General features: G+C 44.2%; 1 protein-coding gene across 10 annotated transcripts in view; it reads left to right on the top strand.

The window, feature by feature from the left end:
* The window catches only part of TANC1 (tetratricopeptide repeat, ankyrin repeat and coiled-coil containing 1), a 192,186-nt gene that overhangs the window by 102,207 nt on the left and 69,666 nt on the right, over positions 1-20,313 (top strand). For 4 of the 10 annotated variants that reach the window (XM_044302878.1, XM_044302877.1, XM_044302881.1 and 1 more), the window contains exons 4-7: positions 2,382-2,486; positions 5,809-5,939; positions 12,138-12,327; positions 19,102-19,362. In XM_044302878.1, the coding sequence (XP_044158813.1) occupies positions 2,382-2,486; positions 5,809-5,939; positions 12,138-12,327; positions 19,102-19,362 (687 nt within the window). Of the gene's footprint in view, positions 1-2,381; positions 2,487-2,971; positions 3,296-5,808; positions 5,940-12,137; positions 12,328-19,101; positions 19,363-20,313 lie in introns of those variants that run through there. The other 6 variants (XM_044302880.1, XM_044302883.1, XM_044302884.1 and 3 more) reach the window with 4 other exon arrangements.

Here is a 20,313-nt window from a genome sequence, read left to right as displayed (position 1 = left end):
ATATAGGGGTTGGCCCCGAAAGTGATGGCCTATCCCGTGGTTACAACACTTGCATCTCATCATCATAGTAATAGCCCTACTGTGTATAGAATGGGCATGTTTCCTGAATAGTATGTGCTCCTTTTATAAAGTTGTCACGTTCTGTCCTTGACCAGTAGGTGGCAGCATTTCTCGCTTTACCACCGCCACACATCTAGGAAGACCTCCTTTTGTGTTCCATTTAATTGCTTCCAGTGATTGTTCCACATTCCTGTCCTTCCGTCACATAAAGCTGCGTATAGTAAACGCTCTTAACCATTTCATTTGCTGGCTGGTGCAACTTCATCTACGTAAGACGTTACTTCCTAGTTTTTATTAACTATTTACTTTTTAAATTGAAAAAATGTTTTGTGTTTGGTTTTTCTATGTAAGGTTTACGAAATTCATAAATGTGTTTCTGTTTTTCTACTTAAAACCTTTGCCTGTTCGGAAATGTTAGAAGATAATGAGGCAAATGTTGGAGTTGATCTTAGGAGCTCAGTACATTTTTACACACAGTGTCTAAAAGGCCTAATAATAATAATAATAATGTACAAGGAAAGAACACCTTTTTTTGCACGAATTGAGACAAAATTCGGATGCCTTCAGCTTAGTAAATCTCGCAAGATACAATTTGACGCTCAAGTCTCCACCATAATCCACACAAATTGTAATCAGCATAGACTAAGGCTCCATTCACACGTCCGCAGAATGTGTCCGCATCCGTTCGCAATTTTGTGGAACGGGTGCGGACCCATTCATTCTTTATGGGGACGGAATGGATGCAGTGTGCTGTCTGCATCCGCAATTGCGGAGCGTGTCCCCGATCTTCGGGTCCGCAGCTCCGCGAAAGATGGAACATGCCCTATTCTTGTCCGCAGCTTGCGGACAAGAATAGGCATTTCTATAGGGGTGCCGGGCTGGTGTGTTGCGGACCCGCAATACATCACGGACGTGTGAATGGAGCCTAAGGCCTCATTTGTTTTTCTCAGCCTCCTTTTCCGTTTGTTTTTTTTTTTTGTGGATAGAATGGGGACCCATTTATTTCAATGGGTCAGCAAAAAAATGCTGATAGTTCATCTGTTTGTGTTCCGCGTCCGTTGTCCGGGTTTCCCTTCAGCAAAAAAAAGTAGTGCATGTCCTACTTTTTTCACATTTGTGGACAAGGAAAAAAAACTGATCCTCCCAAAAAAACGGATGCAGCATCCGTTATTTTTTTTTTTGGGCGGATGCACAATTTGTGGACGCAAAAAAACAACTGTCGTGTGCATGAGGCCTAAAGGATAAAAAAAAACATACTCGGGGACATTTATCAAATCTGCTGCGCCAATTCTGTAGCCTCAAAATGTCACAATATTGCGACTTTTGGTGAAATTTTCCGACATTTGGTGAGCTTTGCCACTTTGAAAAGTGAAGTGAAAGGTTGTTCAGGATTACAGATTAGAACACTATTTTATGATGTGCAACTTTTTAAAATAAATTCAAAAAAATCACATCTTCACACCAGGAAACCCTCTGATGGTGGTGAAAACACATTCCTCTTCGCCAAATTACTGATTACTGTGCAGCGTTTTAGAAATAAGGCAAATACGGATTTAAAACGGACACAAAAAACACTGCAAGTGCTAATACTCCCCCCCATGTGTACAAAATCTCAATTCATGTAAGTATGCTAAAAGTACATACATTTTTTTAAAAAGGTTGCACTAAAGTATCAGTCAAGTAAATCTCACGGTGTTCAGACCCAGCGTCATATTTATTATACGTATCTATTTCACAAAACGATTACCGGTATGTTTTATATAGAACTTTTTGTTACTTTTTATAGCCGTTGAATTATTACGTTGCAGATCTACTGATTCCCCCGTAGCCGGGTTCTGTGTCATTGTAGATCTCGCAGGACCCCTCCGAGCCGGTTGCTGGGTTACCGGACGCTTATACCATTGTGCGGTGCCTGTGAATGATCCGTTACTCCAGACCGCCTGTAGCAGCTGGTTAAACTACAACTCCTGTCCCGAGCCTGGTGGGAGTTGTGGCTTAGGTGGCTGTGTCCCTGATGCAGAAAGTCCCTCTGATCGTAGTGCCCTGCCAGGCGGGGAGTTTGGACATTTGCACTTTTCTGGAATGTGTCCAGGCTCCGTAACCGCCTGTCATTCACCACGTCCACATACCAGGAATGACTCTGGATGCAGCCTGTAGACAGCGCCGAGCTGTCAGCGGACGGTCAGGGTGCTTCCTTCTCTGCAGAGCTTTTTTTTTGTGCTGAGCTTAATCTGCCTGTGAGAACTGAGGCGACGCGTCACGAAGCTCTCACACGTCCCATCTGGGAAGAATAAGACATGCCCAAACCTTATTCATTGCAGGGCCAATGAGGAAGCCCAAGTATGTGGAGAGTCCGCGGGTGCCAGGAGATGCAGCTGTGATGCCATTGAGAAAAGTCTCCGAGCTGCCGGACTCCGAGCACAATGGTGAGTGTCCTCCCGTCTTCTTATTTTTAGAGTTAAGAAACTTCTCCTGGGGAAGAACTTTCCTATGAATGGGAAAAACGCTCGCAGGCGGCTGCTGTCAGACCTGACAGCCGTCTTCTGAGCTTCGTGTCAGAGCGCTGCAGCAATGAAAGGGTGTGAGCAGGTAAGACATGGCTCCTTTGTTTTATTCGCTGTGCATTATCCGTGTTTTACTTGGCTCCATCACCACCTCAACCCGCAAACCCCATGCATTGTAAACTGTGAGAAAAACTGGATTTTCCTGTCAGCGCAGCGATGCCGTGAGGGGATTAAGTTACCCCTGTCGCTCACTTTGCCACGGTTGTATTAACCAATTTTAGCCAGGTTTTCATGTCCTTCCCAGCCATCGCTGCAAGTGTTTCCAGCGTCTCGGGGGTTAACTGGGAAGGGTTATCATCACGCGGCTGATTGGCACAGCAGATGTGGCCGGGAAAGTGTTACGCTAAAACGGATCAGACTCCAAGCAAAGTTTGGCACAAGCTGGGCGGCATTGCCCGGGGAACTGCCTAACAACCTAAGCCTGGCAGCAGAAGTAGTAAGGAGATTCCCGGCTTTCCTCTGAGCTGTTAGCATTGGGGGCAGGGAGGGGTTAATCAGGCTTCCTGTCCTCTGGAGGCAACTGCTATCAGCTCTGCTGTGCGGACCCACGGGAAACCTCTGGCGTGACAGCCTGCGGTGCGTCAGGGGTTAACGCGAGCAGTCATGGCCGAGATCACGAAAAAGGAGAAGTTAACGCGGCATAAATGATATCCCTTTTTCATTTCCCACAGGTAAAAAATATAATCTCGTCAGAAAATCTCACAATGGTCGGAGAAGAATAGAAAGGAAGAGGGAAGGGGGGGGGGGAGGGGGGGGTCATAACTTCATTGAGTCCTGTTTAGATTTACTGCTTTTTGTTAGAAGTTCAGTAGTTCAAGGGGTTTAATGTTTTCTTGCAAATAGAGCGCCACACCTGTCTGCAGGTTGTATGCGGTATTGCAGTGAAGCTAAGCTGCAGTACCCGACACAACCCATGGACAAGTGTGGCACTGTTTTTTTCATGGAAAGCAGCTTTTATTAATCCTGCAAAACCACTAATTAGCTAAACTGGTGTGATGATTGCTTCAAAGAATCCAGTTATTTTATTTTAGCGCAGTCCTATACGATTATGATGCAAAGTATTTTTTGTGCAGGGTTAAGCTCGTGGTCTAGGAAACTCTGCTTTTTTTTTATTCATCGTTTTTGCAAAAGTGCCAACAGGATGTGCGGCCATATTGGTAGTCACCTTTAAATTAACTTTGCAGAATTTGATGGTAACGCCGTCAATAGCGCTATATCCAACAGCCGTGTCCACTTCATTCTAGTAAAACCTAGTGTGGGAAACCAGACTTGCTGATGATCTCCCTGTATATATAACATCTATTTTTGTATATTGCTACTTGTCTGGACATGAATTATGTGGTTTACATCATCCCGTCTTTCATCTTCTGTTGCTTCCCAGCTACTTGTGCTAGGAATCTGCTCTTAAAGGGGTTATCCGATGACTAATGTAAAAAATGAAAATCAGACATCATACAGTACATGACAACCTCTTTCTAACAAAGCTAGAACCAACCCTGTACCTCACATGGATCCAGAGATCTCCCCATTCATTGCTCTGCTAGATTTATATCAAGCTGACCGCTCAAGGGGAGTGTCTATTCTGCTGCAACTCAGGGGGCGTGTCCATGCTCTACCGATCACAGCTCAGGGGCGTGTCTTTTCTGATGCAGCTAAGAGGGCGTGTCTCTGCTCTCCCTATCACTGCTCAGGAGGCAGTTGAAGGATGAAACTGAGCATGTGCGGCCTTCTCAGTGAGCAGGAAAAAGAAAAAAAAAGAGCAGGTGGCGCTAAACATAGTAACATAGTACATAAGGCCGAAAAAAGACATTTGTCCATCCAGTTTGGCCTGTCATCCTGCAAGTTGATCCAGAGGAAGGCAAAAAAAAACTGTGAGGTAGAAGCCAATTTTCCTCACTTTAGGGGAATAAAAATTCCTTCCCGACTCCAATCAGGCAATCAGAATAAATCCCTGGATCAACGACCCATCTCTAGTAGCTATAGCCTGTAATATTATTACGCTCCAGAAACACATCCAGGCCCCTCTTGAACTCTTTTATTGTACTCACCATCACCACCTCCTCTGCGTCTGGAGGAAAGAAGGTTTGTACACAAACATAGAAGAGGATTCTTTACGGTAAGAGCAGTGAGACTATGGAGCTCTCTGCTCTTACCGTAAAGAATCCTCTTCTATGTTTGTGTACAAACCTTCTTTCCTCCAGACGCAGAGGATGTCCCCTTGTCACAGTCCTAGGGATGAATAGATGATGGGATAGATGTTATTGAATAACTCAGTGGCTATGCTAAATTTTTAATTACATGCAGTTACGAAAGTATTCAGATCTAGGTGCTGGTTTGAAAACTGTAGAATATTTTTCATGGGACAACCCCTCTAAAGGGACATTTTCTGGTTCGTTCCCCGTTAGCAGCTGTTTTTGGCTGACCGTTGTAACCCTCAATTACAGGACTGAAGTCCAGGAAAATGTCTAATTAATCTAAAAAATCTTCAGTTCTGAGAACCCCCTGAAACATTTCCCTATAAATATTTGAAATTCAGGTGCTGGGTATTAAATTTGTATTTATCTCCTTGATTTCATATTCTTTGAAAGTTTTCTGCCCAGAGAATATTTCTGGCACCTGGTCCTGTCTCCTTCTACTTATTAGAGGAAACTTCCACTGACTTGTCAGTCCGCCTTAATCCATGCACAGTAAATATGAAATGACGTCTGGTGACAAGCCTGGGATGTCCTTCTTTCTCTGTGGACTGCTTTGAAGTCCTGGTTTCGAGGGTTAATTAATTTGCTTTGCAAGCCAGGGTTCATGCCAGCATCCCCAGATCTGACAGGAGGATGGACGTAATTGGAATATAACTATATGGGGAGCAGGCCGGGACGAGGTTGACGAAGAGTCTGCCCTAGTTCCTGAAGGAGCATCGGACCCCACGCTAAGAAGTCTCCTGCAGTATACCTACCATAGATAAAAATCATGCAGTTTCTTGAAGGACTCGAGCTTGCTTTGTGTGCAACGTAGAGTTCAGATGTAGAAATTGACACTCTGATCCTTCTCAGAGATTGTCTTCAGAGAAATAGAAATTTGACAGCTGAGGAACATTAACCGAATCTCATATCTGTATAACTAAGCCCTTAGGTCATCTTGAGAAGATCTCAGTCACCTTCTGTTTTTTTTTTTTCTGTCTTCCATCTAGAAGCAGCTCTGGATAAGAACTCAGGTTGTTCTCCTGCTGCTCAGGAGCTCATGACGAGACTGGGATTCTTGTTGGGCGAAGGGATTCCAAGCTCTGCTCGAGTATCCATGGACGAGAAGAATGACGCTATGGTAAGCCGGGCCCTTGGCTTTTATTAGGTCTAGTGACCCAGTGATAATAACTTGCACTTCTTCCAGGTGTCAGAAGAGTCTGACACCTGGCACCTTGCCGATCAGCTGTATGAGGAGACTTCTTTCTGTTCACCGCTGCTGTCTATGGCAAAGACTATAGACCCCTCCTGAGCTCCGTTAGCTGACCGACTCATGTGCAGCCTTATCTCTGATCTCCCGACCTCATAAACATTCATTATAGCTAACCTCTAATCAAACTAATGAGAATATGGCTTAAATGAGTCAGGAGATCAGAGGTAAGGCTTCACATGAGCCGGTCAGCTGATGGAACTCAGGAGGGACAGTCTGCAAATAGCCTGATTTTTAACAACATATATCACAAAAACTGCAGAATTTTTTAAATAAAGACCAATTGACAAAATATATTTTTAGCCCAAAATGAGTAAAATGCAATCATAAATTTTTTTTTTGTGTCCACAGCTTTTAAAGGGGTTTTCCCATCTCATACATTGGGGGCTTATCGCTAGAATAAGGTGCAGGTTCTATCTGTGGGACTTGCACTTATCTCTAAAACATGGCCCGCAAAGTGAAGAAGAGCGGACTACGCATGCGCGGGCCCTCCAATCATTTCTATGGGAGTGCCTAAAATAGCCGAGCAGCGTGCTTAGCCATTTTCAGAAGTCCCATAGAAATGAATTGGAAGAGCGCAGCACAATCGCTGCCACCGCTCCATTCACTTCTATGGGGCTGACGGACAGCAGTCCCATAGAAATGAATGGAGGGTGGCTGCGCATGCGTAGTCTGCTCTCCTTCACTTTGTTGGCTCCGTTCTAGAGATAGGTCCCTTCTCTATCAGACATTGGTGACATATCCTAACAATATGCCCCCAGTGTATTAGATGGTCCAACCTCTTTAAGGATACAGATTATTCAATATTATGGCTGATATTGGACAGATGACCTGATATGACTGTCAAATTTTTTGAAGCTTTCAATTTTAGAAGCTGGTCAATTTTGTACGTATGTTGGAAGGTGTTCATGGCCTTATTAGTGATAATGCCCATATTGACCTTTGACATCTTGTAGCTAGGTAATATATATATATTTCCCAGTCCGGTTGGCCATGACTGAACATTTATTTTGTTGTCCAGAGCTTAAGGTGGTCCACGTGTGATCTTCTAGAGGAACCTACATTCAGAGCTTAGGCTACTTTCACACTTGTGTTCGGGGTTCCGCTTGTGAGTTCCGTTTGAAGGCTCTCACAAGCGGAGCCCCGAACGCATCCGTACTGCCCCAATGCATTCTGAGTGGATGCGGATCCGCTCAGAATGCATCAGTATGGCTCCGTTTCGCCTCCGTTCCGCTCAGCAGGCGGACACCCGAACGCAGCTTGCAGCGTTTTAGTGTCCGCCTGGGCGAGCGGAGCTAAACGGATCCGTCCAGACTTACAATGCAAGTCAATGGGGACGGATCCGTTTGACGTTGACACAATATGGTGCAATTGCAAACGGATCCGTCCCCATTTTGACTTTCAATGTAAAGTCAGGAGTCCCTATTAATATACCATCGGATCGGAGTTTTCTCCAATCCGATGGTATATTTTAACTTGAAGCGTCCCAATCACCATGCGAACGCCTCTGTTAGAATATACTATCGGATTTGAGTTAGATCGTGAAAACTCAGATCCGACAGTATATTCTAACAAAGAGGCGTTCCCATGGTGATGGCCTGTGCTATAAGCAATGCGCCGCACGGACCTTTCACTTACCAGTAAGAGGAGCGCCGGCCGGCCACAGACAGCGCAGGTAAGTATAATGCTTCTAAAATTGCTAAGTAACCATGGCAGCCAGGACTGCAGTAGCGTCCTGGTTGCCATGGTAATCGATCGGAGCCCCAGTGATTAAACTGGGACTCCGATCGGAACGCTCCGCTGCCACCAATGATGGGGGTGATTTTAATTAGGGGGGGGGAGAGAGAGAGGGGAGGCCGCACTGGCCACCAATGAATTTAATACAGGGGAGGTAGGGGGGGGGGGGGCAGCACTGGTCACCTGAGGGGTTAATTGTGCTGATCACAGCCCCCTGTAAGAGATCGGGTGCTGCCAGGCAGCAGGGGGCAGTCATGTACACAGTTCTTAGTATATTCTAACTTGAAGCGTCCCCATCACCATGGGAACGCCTCTGTGTTAGAATATACTGTCGGATCTGAGTTGTCACGATGTGAAAACTCAGATCTGAAAAAGCTGTTATGCAGACGGATCCGTTCTGAACGGATGCAAGCGTTTGCATTATAGGTGCCGATCCGTCTGTGCAGATACCAGACGGATCCGCACCGAACGCAAGTGTGAAAGTAGCCCTAGCCGTCTATTTCTAGGCTTCAGTGTAATGAATCGCCAAATGTCTAAGGAATGAAATGTGATACTTATGTACTTCACTGAAACAAATGCCGAGACTGCAGAGACATTGTGATTGCACACACCACCGCTGAAGGTCTTGTCGTTGTCCGCAATTAATCAGTCTTATGAGTCTGAGATTTATTTAATCCAATAGGAAGATTTGGAAAAGTAAACCGGAATCCACGCGGCATTGTCCGGGGGATAAGTCATGCAATAACTAGATATAGGTAATAGGGCTTATGTGATCAAGGCTTTTGGATGAATGAGATCTTCCTCCAATGACCTTCAAATTATGGTACTTTGTATTTTACCCCGTCGATGACACCAGTATTTTTGTAGTTTGTGTTTAAATGATTATTATTATTGCACACTTCTCTTACTTCTGTCTGTTTGAATTGTTTTGCATTTATACCTGTAGACTGTTTTAAAGGGGGTTTCTAGTGTAAAAAAAAGTCACATTAGAGATTTATTAGTTCATCTGGTTCAGAATCTTCCTCCTCCACACCATGAATCAGATCAGAAAGGCTCTACAAAGAATGTCTCTCATTCTGGAGGACCCAGCTTGTCCTGTATGGCATTGATAGCCCATTGATTTAAATAGGAATACTTTATTTCCCCTGTGGTGGCGCCATAGGAAGATTGGACACTTACTGGATTACAGATAATTGCTTTTGAAGTTTTCCCTTATAACCAGCTCAAAAGTATATGGAGACTTATTTCATGCAATGCTCATATCAGCCAAACCAGCCATCTATCTGTAGACAGCACTGTTTCAGGGTTCTTTGTCCTCATCAGTACTGATCAGGGTTCTGGATGGCTGAATGAAATTCCTTAGGTTGGTACACTTTTCCATTGAAGAGACACAGCTGTGTAAGAAACGTATTCTTCAAGCAGTGTTCCGTGGGAAAAGGTATGCAAATTAGCTCATACCAGCCAAACCAGAGACACCCATATGTAGATGGCACTGTTTCGGGCTTGTTGGCCCTCATCAGTACACAGTAGGGCACTGGTTAGCAGGAGGAGTTGCTTTCGATGCAGCTCAGATGTATGGAGACTTATTTTTTAGGCAATGTTCCATGGGAAAAAGCTAAGTCATACCAGCCACCAGTGCCCTGTTCTGTACTGATGAGGGGCAAGAAGCCTGGAACAGTGCTGTATACAGATCTTTTTCCTGGTTTAGCTTGAATGAGTTTAGTTATCCACCATTATACAACAGCCCTGCATGTGCTGGGCCCCTCAGAGGGAATATACTTACCCTGCTCTCTGCGCCGCTCCTGGTCTCCGCACCGCCGCTGCTGTTTCACCCTGTACACGGATGAAAACATCCGGTGTTGGGAGGGAGGGGGGGGGGGGGAGAAGCAGCCAATGGTGTGGGGATAAGCTTCCCTAGCGTCACCCGCGATGCTAGGAAGGCTCCCCCCGACACCTGGTGTTTTCATTCGTGTACAGGGAGAAACAGCAGTGGTGGTGTGGGGAGCGGTGTAAGTATACAGTTGTGTTCAAAATAATAGCAGTGTGTTTAAAAAAGTGAATAAAGCTCAAAATTCTAAGAGATTTTATTTCCATACACACAAATGCATTGGGAACACTACACATTCTATTCTAAATCAAAACATGAAGAAAAATATATCAAATTTGTGGTGTTCCTCTAAAAAAAATTGAAGGAAAAGTGAATATTAGACTGTTTTTTCTTTACAAACTCAAACATTAACTATATAAACTGAAAAATGTTAAAGATTTTGCTTTCCTTTGAATCACTGAACTAATATTTAGTTGTATAACCGCTGTTTCTGAGAACTGCTGGACATCTGTGTTGCATGGAGTCAACCACCTTCTGCCCCTGTGAACAGGTTCTCCAGCCCAGGATGATTGGACTACATTCCACAGTTCTTCTGTTTCTTGGTTTTGCCTCAGAAACTGCATTTTTGATGTCACCCCACAAGTTTTCTATTGGATTAAGATCGGGGGATTGGGCTGACCGCTCCATAAGGTCAATCTTGTTGGTCTGGAACCAAGATGGTGCACGCTTACTGGTGTGTTTGGGGTCGTTTTCTTGTTGGAAGACCCATTTCAAGGGCATTTCCTCTTCAGCATAAGGCAGCATGACCTCTTCCAGTATTCTGATGTATTCAAACTGATCCATGATCCCTGGTCTGCGATAAATAGGCCCAACACCGTAGTATGAGAAACCTCCCCATATCATGATGCTTGTGCCATCAAGCTTCACTGTCTTCACACTGTACTGTGGCTTGAATTCAGTGTTTGGGGGTCATCTGACAAACTGTCTCCGGCCACTAGACCCCAAAAGCATAATCTTACTTTCATCAGTCCACAAAATGTCTCTTTGGCAAATTTGTAACCTCTTCAGCACGTGTCTTTTTTTCAACAGTGGGACTTTGCGGGGGCTTCTTGCAGATAGCTTGGCTTCACATAGGCGTCTTCTAATTGTAACAGTGCTCACAGGTAATTTTAGACATTCTTTGATCTTCCTGGAGCTGATTGTTGGCGGAGTCCTTGCCATTTTGGCTATTCATCTATCCATTTGAATGGTAGTTTTTCGCTTTCTTCCACGTCTTTCAGGTTTTGGTTGCCATTTTAAAGCATTTGCGATCATTTTAGCTGAGCAGCCTATCATTTTCTGCACTTTTTTATATGTTTTCCCCTCTCCAATCAACTTTTTAATCAAGGTACGCTGTTCTTCTGAACAATTTCTGGAACGACCCATATTCCTCAGAATTTCAGAGAAAAATGCACTGTAACCAGCATGTACAACATTTTCTGCCTTCCTTCCTTAAATAAGGGCAATAATTGCCACCTGTTTTTCAAGGAATGCATGACCTCACTCATTGAACTCCACACTGCAATTTTTTTGAACATGCCCCTTTCAATCAGTGATTCAATTACACAGAATCAGCAGCATGCATGTCATGACTTTTGGGTCTGTTGGGTTTCTATTACTCTACTACACCTAGTAAATTATTTGCCACGTAGATATATTATTTCTACCAAAAACTGTGATTAATCAGGATAGTGATGTCTGACTGCTATTATTTTGAACACAACTGTATTCCCTCTGAGGGGCCGACACATGGGGAGCTGTTGTATGATGTTGGATAACCCCTTTAATTTGCATACTTTGTGCCATGGAGCATTGCCTAATAAATTTGTCTCCCTACCTCCTAGCTGCATTGAAGGCATCTCATCCTGCCAACCAGTGGTGACCTACTGTGCACTGATGAGGGGCAAGAAGCCTAAAACAGTGTTGTCTGCAGATGAGTGTCTCGGTTTTGGGTAGTATAATTTGCATACTTTTTGCCATGGATCATTGCTTGAAAAATGTGTCCCCCTATCTTCGAGCTGCATTGAAGGCATTTCATCCTGTCAACCAGTGGTTTCCTACTGTGTACTGATGAGGGGCAAGAAGCCCAAAACAATGCTGTCTGCAGATGGGTGTCTATGCTCTGTCTCAAAAGTCACCTATAAATATGTGGTGAGTTGTAATCCAGTTCTGAATGACAGATTTGCATAGTGATGCAGTGCTGTCAATCAGGAATTATAATGACAGCCAAATTTGTAACCGATAGAACAACGAGCCAGTTGAATATGCTTTTTTTTTTTCACCGTCTCTTGCGGTTGGATGTAGGGGTCGGAACAGACGTGCGTTGTCGGATATGAAGAAATTAACATTCAAAAATAGCATAGGTGATAAATGTGCTAATAACGCGAAGACCCAAGCGTAGAAATAGATCTTTGTTACTAGGTCTTGTATATACAGCATGGTAATTAGTTGTTGGTTTCCTGCAGTGTACAGTGACAAGTCACGGGATAAGTCCCTGCTCGACGCTGACAAACAGCACGGCCTCCCCGAGCACTGCCAGTCCCTGCTCCACGCTGAACAGCTGCCTCAGTAAAACTGCCCCGAACAGGACTAGTCCCAGTGGAACCATCAGCAGCCCCAGCTCCACCCTGGAGAGCAAAGACAGCGGCATTATAGGTAAGAAAACCGACTGTACACCATTATGTGTTGTTTTTTTTTCTGGTTTGGATATGTTTTTTTTAGTCGTGTGAAGTTCTATTACTACAGGCGATATGGACTCAAAGCTCTTCAGAAAAAGTGCTTGACACGTATGAAATGATTGATATGATGATTGAACTGGATCGGACCCCTCGATAATGGCGGTATGGGTTGGTTCCATGGTTAGGCAGGTGTCGGTGACGAGATCAGTCCATTTGTGGCATTCTGTTTTTCATGCTTGGCTGTTTTATTTTTTAATTTTTTTTACAGTTTTAGTAACTTGCCTCCTTTTGACATTTCATTGCCTTGCTGTCTGCTTTACCCCACTGGAACTTAGGACACCTCTATACGTACTGCTACAATGTATTTTCGGGTGAATGGACTTAAAGCAATAGGTCTGTTACCTATATGTGTTGAATGCTTGCAAGTTCCTCATTGGGCACAGCTCTCTGGTAGATTTGCTGGGGTCTCATGGGATGTAGGTCTACTTTACTATGGTAACTTACCTTCCGCTGTTTCCTTTAATCTTGTTCACCTAGATCTTGATAGACTTGCATTTATTGCAGTAGATCATTGCTCCTCGGCCTACAAATGACTTCTTACTGTGTAGACCTGAAGCTTAATGTACATCTTTATATTATATCCGCTTTTGCCCAACCTCACTTGGAAAGCATGGTTTAGACATAGGTTAAGGGCTCATGCACACTGCCGTAGTTTTAGTCCGCATCCGATCAGCTTTTTTTGCTGATTGGATGCAGAGCCATTCATCTCAATGGGGCTGTAAAAGATGTGGACAGCACGCCCGTGTGCTATCCGCATCCAGAAGTCCGTTTTGCGGACAAGGATAGGACATTTCTGCAGAAAATAAAATAGCAGCATGCACTTGGCCGTATCCGTGTTTTGCGGATCGCAAAAGACGGATACGGTTGTGTGCAGAGGCCTAAAGGGGTTATAGAAAATTACAGGGTCGAGTGCAGGAGGCCTAAATGGGTTATAGAAGGTTACAGGTTGTGTGTGGAATTGCAGCTCAGCCCATTTACTTAAAAGGGAGCTGGGCTGCAATGCCAGCCACAACCCATAGACGGGCGTGGCACTGTTCTTGAAAGGAAGGAGCCATGCTTTTCTAATCCTGCACAACCCCTTTAAGGTTACAGCTTGCAAAATGTCTCTGTCATGGGATGCATAAAATCATCAAAGCCATAAAGACTAGTCTAATGTGAACCCGTTAAACTTTTGAGTAAAGGTTCGGCGTTGATCATGAGCTTCTTTGTATCTCGTGCCTCAGTAATTATTCGGGGGAAATAGGCAGCAGTAGTATTATTGCTCACAATCTTTGGGGCTGCAAGTCCAAAGGTCTCAGTCACACTACGGCTTCCGCGCACAGTGATTTTTTTTATTTGTGGGGGTCAGCATGAAGTTAACATTTATGGATAAAACAGGTTTATTTGTCTTGCTGTTATGATTTACGTCATGATCATTGTCCTGGAGTTATGAAACAGGCTTCTATGGAGACATCTTTACACTATACATGGTTAATCCTGTTAGACTGTAGATCCTTCATAAGGAATAGAATCTCCCTTTGTTCTTTACATTTTTCGGTTGCTTTTCTGTGTCGTCTCAGGAAAATGCCAATTTAAGCAGAATATAGATGGCGTTCTTTATGGTATTCTTTATATTTTGCCATCAGGTTAAGGGTGTTATATATAATTTACAAAAGTCTGTTTATCTTTGAAATCTACACCCATGTGCTCATGATTTTGTCCTATAACTGCATACGTTAATAGTTGTTGTTCAGGGACCTGGGGCAGGCCGGTGGCTTTCTTTACTTGGGATATCGATGTATCTATGTACTGTGCCAACTCTACCATGAATCCTTCAGGAATTGATGTAAAGGTCCCTAGTGGAATCTCTCCAATGTACAGTATTTTTTTTATTTTTTGTGGCTTGTCAACCGACCTACTCCTAATGTGGATGTAAGGGCTGTTGCCTGGGACAGAATTTTTATTGGGCCCTTGCCAGTGGCCTGGTGCCTGTTGGGTTTAACTTGATCAGTCTGGTGTCTATTGGGTTTCTTGTTCGTGGTCTAGTGCCTTTTTGGGTTTCTTGATGAGTCTGATGTCTATTGGGTTCCTTGCCAGTGGTCTGATGTCTATTGGGTTCCTTGCCAGTGGTCTGATGTCTTTGGGTCTATTGCCAGTGGTTTGGTGCCTGTTAGTTTCCATACCAGGGACCTGTTGGGTTCCTTGCCAGTGGTCTGGTGCATGTTGGGTTCTAACCAGTGTTCTGATCTCTGTTGGGTTGTAGCCAGTGGTTTGGTATTTGTTCGGTTCTTCACCAGCAGTCTTGTGTCTGTTGGGTTCTACGTCAGGAGTTTGGTGCCTCCTGGGTTCCTTGCCAGCTGTCTGGTTCCTCCTGGGTTCTGTGCCAGTGGTCTGGTTCCTTTTGGGTTCCACACCAGCAGTCTGGTGCCTTTTGGGTTCTATGTCAGTGGTCTGATGCCTTTTGGGCTTGTCGCCTGTGGTCTGGTGCCTCCTGGCTTCTTTGCCATTGGTCGGCTTCAGGGCGTATTCCTCGTCCCAGATCCAGTTCTTGCTGCATTTATTGTCTGTGGTCTGGCCTCTGCCGGTTTTGTTGCTAGTGATCTGGTTCTTTCGGGGAGGTCACCAGTAGAGTGATGGGTCTTTGTTGAAATAATGTATACAAAGAGATACCCCAAAATCCAAAAAGCTGTAATGTGTATTTGGCTACTGTCACGTGTCCTCTTTCCCATTCTACATTTATAATGCCTTTAGTGTAAATTGGACTGGGAGTCTCTGCGGTAACCGTCTAGTTTATTTGAGATAACTAATCTGAGATGAGCAAGTTTTCATTTGATTTTAAAAGCCAATTATCACCTCTATATTTCTTTTACCTTATCAGTAATTATTGCTGGAAGTGAACATATTAAAATGTGTAGAAGCAAATAACCGCCGCTTGGACCCCTGAGAGCATAGCCGCGAAACATTCCTACAGCTACGTTTATGGCTCCTGAAACAAGACCCCTCTTTTTCTTTTTCTTTTTTTTTTTTCTTGAACAGGTCACTGAAATATGTCTGACCCTTTATAAATGCAGGTTCCTTACCCCTTTGTAATATTGTAGACCCATGCTCTGTCTGCCCCTAAAGCCCATGAAACAAGGGAGCAGAACATTTGCACATAAAAATCTGTTTGCTGGTTTTGACAAAGCGAGGATATAGAGCGCCGGGGATTATCTGGCCAGACTGACTAAATTGAAGATTATGTTGGGGGATTTGGCACATGTAAGCTGTATATTAGAAGCATAAAAAAAAAAAACGAGGAATGTACAGGAAAGGGCGAACATACAGTGATACATTGTCGAGATGCATTCTATAGTACGTGGTTATTTTGCAATTTCCATTGCTGCTCGACATTGATATACTAAGCAAGCAGAGATACGAAACCATAAAAATGATGTTCTAACTCAGGCATCCTCCAGCTGTTGTAAAACTACAACTCCCACAATGCCCTGCTGTAAGCTGATACCTGTACGCTGTTCGGGCATGCTGGGAGTTGTAGTTTTGCAACAGCTGGAGGGCTGCAGTTTGAGGATGCCTGTTCTAACTCATAAAGTTTTGCAGTGACTCTGGAATTCCCCATATTTTCAGTCCAGTCATTGAAATACTTTCCTTAGGCGGCATTCACACGTCTGTATGAACAGTCCATGTCAGGACCCACGTATCCTGTGGCGAAATCCCAGCCCAGATCATCAGGAGAGAGAAAGAGCTGATTGCCCAAGGGCCTTCACTACCCAGCAGCAAGATATGGATAGGATTAAAAGTGTATGTCCCATAATAGATTTCGGTATGTTCAGTATGTGGCAGAAGAGGCAATTCTGCAGTTTTTACTAATTTTATTTTGGACTGGCGCTCTATTCTCTTGCCAGGTGGTCAGGGCATATGGGGATGGGGGATAAGCGGCTGCCAGATACTTATAGCAACACTTATCCTGGGTTCTGGCATGGTAAGATGAGCATGCTGAAACATGTTTCTGCCGACATTCTACACCAGGGGACATTTGGTCAGATTAGAGGTTAGTTAGGCCCCATTCACCCTCTGTAGATGCCTTTTAATATGGCTTCATAACTGTAAAATATTGACAGATCTCTTGTATTTTGTACACAGAGTTAAAAGGGTGGTCCACTCCTCTAAAGGTGACAGGCCGTTACTTTCTGATCAGTGAGGGTCCGACAACCTGCACCCCGTGTCGATCAGCTGTTCTGTAGTAGCTCATGTGCCAGAATTACCCAGCTAGGCAGTGAACGGAGGTGGTTACTGCCTTCAGACCCTTTCACTTTTTTTGTTACATTTTGCAATGTTGTGACCTGGTGCTAAAATAAAAAAAACTAAACTAAGCAAGTTTTTCCTCTATCATTCTGCACTCGATTCTCCATAATGATGAAGTGCTAATTTATTGAAAAGGAAAAACTAAAATCTTGCATTGATATAACATAAGTATTCAGACCCTTTACTCAGGACTTGAGTTGAAGCCCCTTTGGCAGTGATTACAACCTCCAGTCTTTTGGGGGATGATGACAGAAGGTTTGCACACCTGGATTTGGGGATTCTTCTCTGCAGGTCCTCTCTAGCACTGTCAGGTTGGATAGGGACCATCGGTGGACAGCCATTTTCAGGTCTCTTCAGAGATATTCGATTTGGTTCAAGTCAGGGCTCTGGCTGGGCCACTCAAGGACATTCACATGTAGTTGTTCCTAAGCCACTAATGTGTTGTCCTGGCTGTGTGCTTATGGTCATTGTTTTGTTGGAAGGTGAACCTTCAACCCAGTCTGAGGTCCAGCATACTCTGAATCATGTATTCATTAATCATATCTCTGTACTTTTATCCATTCAACTTTCCCTCAACCCCGACCAGTCTCCCTGTCCCAGCTGCTGAAAAACACCCCACCACCATGCTGCACTGTAGCAATGGTACTGGACAGGTGATGAGCAGTGCCAGGTTTTCTCCAGACATGGCGCTTAGAATTGAGGCCAAAAGGTTCAATCTTGGTCTCTTCAGACCAGAGAATCTTGTTTCTCACAGTCTGAGAGTCCTTTAGGTGCTTTCTTGCAAACTCCAGACAGGCATTCGTGTATCTTTTACCGAGGAAGGGCTTCTGTCTGGCCATAAAACCCAGATTGGTGGAGTGCTGCAGTGGTGGCTGACCTTCTGAAAGTTTCTCCCATCTGCACACAGGTCCTTCTCCCCTGATTACTTAGTTTGGCGGGTGGACAGCTATGGGAAGAGTCCTGGTTGTTCCAAACTTCCTCCATTTAAGAATTATGGATGCTACTATGGTCTTGGGAACTTTCAGTGCAGCAGATTTGTTTTTGTCCCCTTCTCCAGATCTGTGCCTTCACGCAATCCTGTCTCTGAGCTCTACATGACTTGTTTTTTGCTCTGATATGCATTATCAGCTTTGAGACACAGGGCTGTGTCTTTCCAAATCATGTCCAATCAATTGAATTGACCACAGGTGGACTCCAATCAAGTTATAGAAACATCCTTAAGATGATCAAGAGTAATGGGAGGCCTCCAGAGCTAAATTTCAAGCGTCATAGCAAAGGATCTGAATACTGTTTTCTAAAATTCTTAAAATTCTGTTTTCACTTTCTCATTATGGGTCAGTGGAGATTGATGGGGATTTTTTTTTATTTAGTTCGAGGTCACAGCATAACAAAATGTGAAAAAAGTGATGTATTTCATCCTGTGTGCACAGAAGACAAAGGGATCCTTGTTTTCAGGAGAAGGCTGCTCTTCGGTGTCTTGGTCCTAAATTTGTTGTCTGTTGTCCAAATGGCTTTAACCCTAGTCCTGTCTGTTCATCCATGCCAAGCTTGAGCCATGTTCCTAGCCATAGTTTGTACACGGAGATAGATTTAATGGATGAAGCATTCAATCTTATTAAAGGGGTTGTCGTACAATTTTTTGAGAGGCTAAGAACGTTGTCAAAATAATAAGTCCTGCTCACCGTACTTATTCCCACGGCCCTCATACCAATGATTTCTGGGCCCTTTTTGGTCTCTACTTCCTGGTTGCTATTGACACATGGAGAAATGACCACTCACTGGAGGAGGTGGATGACCACTCTGGCCAATGTTTGCCTGAGCGGATCTAGTTGACGCAGCTGCATCATGTATGTTCTGTCCAGTTTTTATAGCGCAAATAGAAATTCTGTATCATGTGTGAGAATATTTTACACGGGTCTTGCCCCATAAGGAACACCATGGCAAGTGCAGAAAATGAAGCACGGTGCAGATCAGAGAGGAGTTTAACGATGAGCGAGTCATCTGGGTGTAAACAGGCGCTTATACTCTATACTTATGGCATTAGCCTGAAGGCTGCACTGACAGTCCTGCTTGTATCATGCGTGTGCGTGTAAGCAGCCACAGCCTTCATCTTATTTATTTACATTCCTGTGATGTGAGGCCGGTGGTATCGCTCCGGAGGAGTCAGATCTCAATGAGTTTCTGGAGAGTGTTTCAGTTTAGTAGTAGTTTTATCTCTAGAACGATTTCATCAGCCTTGGATGATGGGTAACACAGGCACGGCAACCCTGAGCAAAACACTTTGGCATCCGGCAGCCGCCAACCCTGCACTGTCAATTTTGAATTTTTTTGCAAAAGATTGGATATTGTCTTGGTCATTCTGTTGAGCAACCAGTTTCCTGACCGTTTTCTGCTTGTCCTTTTATTTCAGCGACAATCACAAGCTCATCGGAGAATGACGACCGCAGTGGATCCAGCCTGGAATGGAGCAAAGATGGCAGCTTGAGGACAGGAGGCCACCCGGGATTAATTCATGAGCGGAGAACGGACAATTGCTCGCCGGTAGTAGAGGAGGAAACCTGTGGTGTTGGAGAAAATTTGCCAAAAACTGACCCTTTGACTGGGGAAGGCCCAGTCTCCTACATGCAGAATTCCAGCTCTTTAGTAATGCAGCGACCAAACTCTGTGGCAGGTAAGAGACTGGAAAGTGTTTGATGTTTGAGTGCAAGTCCTGATGGCCATAGGAATTGTGTCTCTTAAGCATCACAATAGATTTGAAGGGATTGTTCAGGTTTAGAAACAAGGGATCTGTTGTTTTTTTCTTCTCTGTAATAGCGCCTCCTTTGGCTATAGCCTGGTGTTGCAGCTCAACCTTAATTTGAGCACACAGCCCATGGGCATGGCTGGAACTATTTCTCAAATGAACAAAAAATTTCAGATGCCCAAAAAGCTATGGAGGTCTATATTCAATGGAGATATGGCCGCTCAGGCTACCTGAATTCACATTTCATGGGCCCTATTTATTTTTGCAATCCTAAAAGTTAGAATATTGGAGATGGGATCTTTAAAAATGTAACCTAAAAAACTTGCATTGTGGGGAATATGTTTTCTACAACACGGGAAGTAAGGCAAGACGGGAAGAATGTACAAGACAAAATGTACTAAGGACCCGTGTACGACATGCCAGTAATGAATCACAACAGGGATATCGTTGCCTGACCACGTAAACCCTTCCTCGTTCACCCCACCGGTATTGCAGGGAGATCTTACTTCATCGTTTTGTGTGCTGTTATTGCGCTCTTTTTGTTGGGCTCATAGGTCTTATTTGTATGTAGATAGGAATTAAATGTTTTTTTTAGTTTTTGTTTTTCCTCAGATACAGCGTCACTCTTGAGCACAGGCTGTGTCTGGTAGTGCAGCTGAGCCCCCATCACAGTAGAGTGGAGCTGCAATTGTTAGACACCCACCAACAAGAGCAAGGTTTTTGTTTCTGAGGGGGGGGAGGGGGGGGGGCTTGAAGATTCTTTGACACTTACAGTAATATGTTTATTCAGATCAGCACTTACAAGAAAGATTTTCTGGCAAAGCAGTTTAGCAGCATACATCCTCAAGGCCGTAGTGAGTCATCTTTCGAGCACCTGCA

The sequence above is a fragment of the Bufo gargarizans genome, chromosome 8 (assembly GCF_014858855.1).
Source record: "Bufo gargarizans isolate SCDJY-AF-19 chromosome 8, ASM1485885v1, whole genome shotgun sequence".
Classification (NCBI taxonomy): Eukaryota; Metazoa; Chordata; class Amphibia; order Anura; family Bufonidae; genus Bufo; species Bufo gargarizans.
The sequence above is the reverse complement of the archived record's forward strand: the minus strand, read 5'-3'. Positions and strand labels throughout refer to the sequence as shown.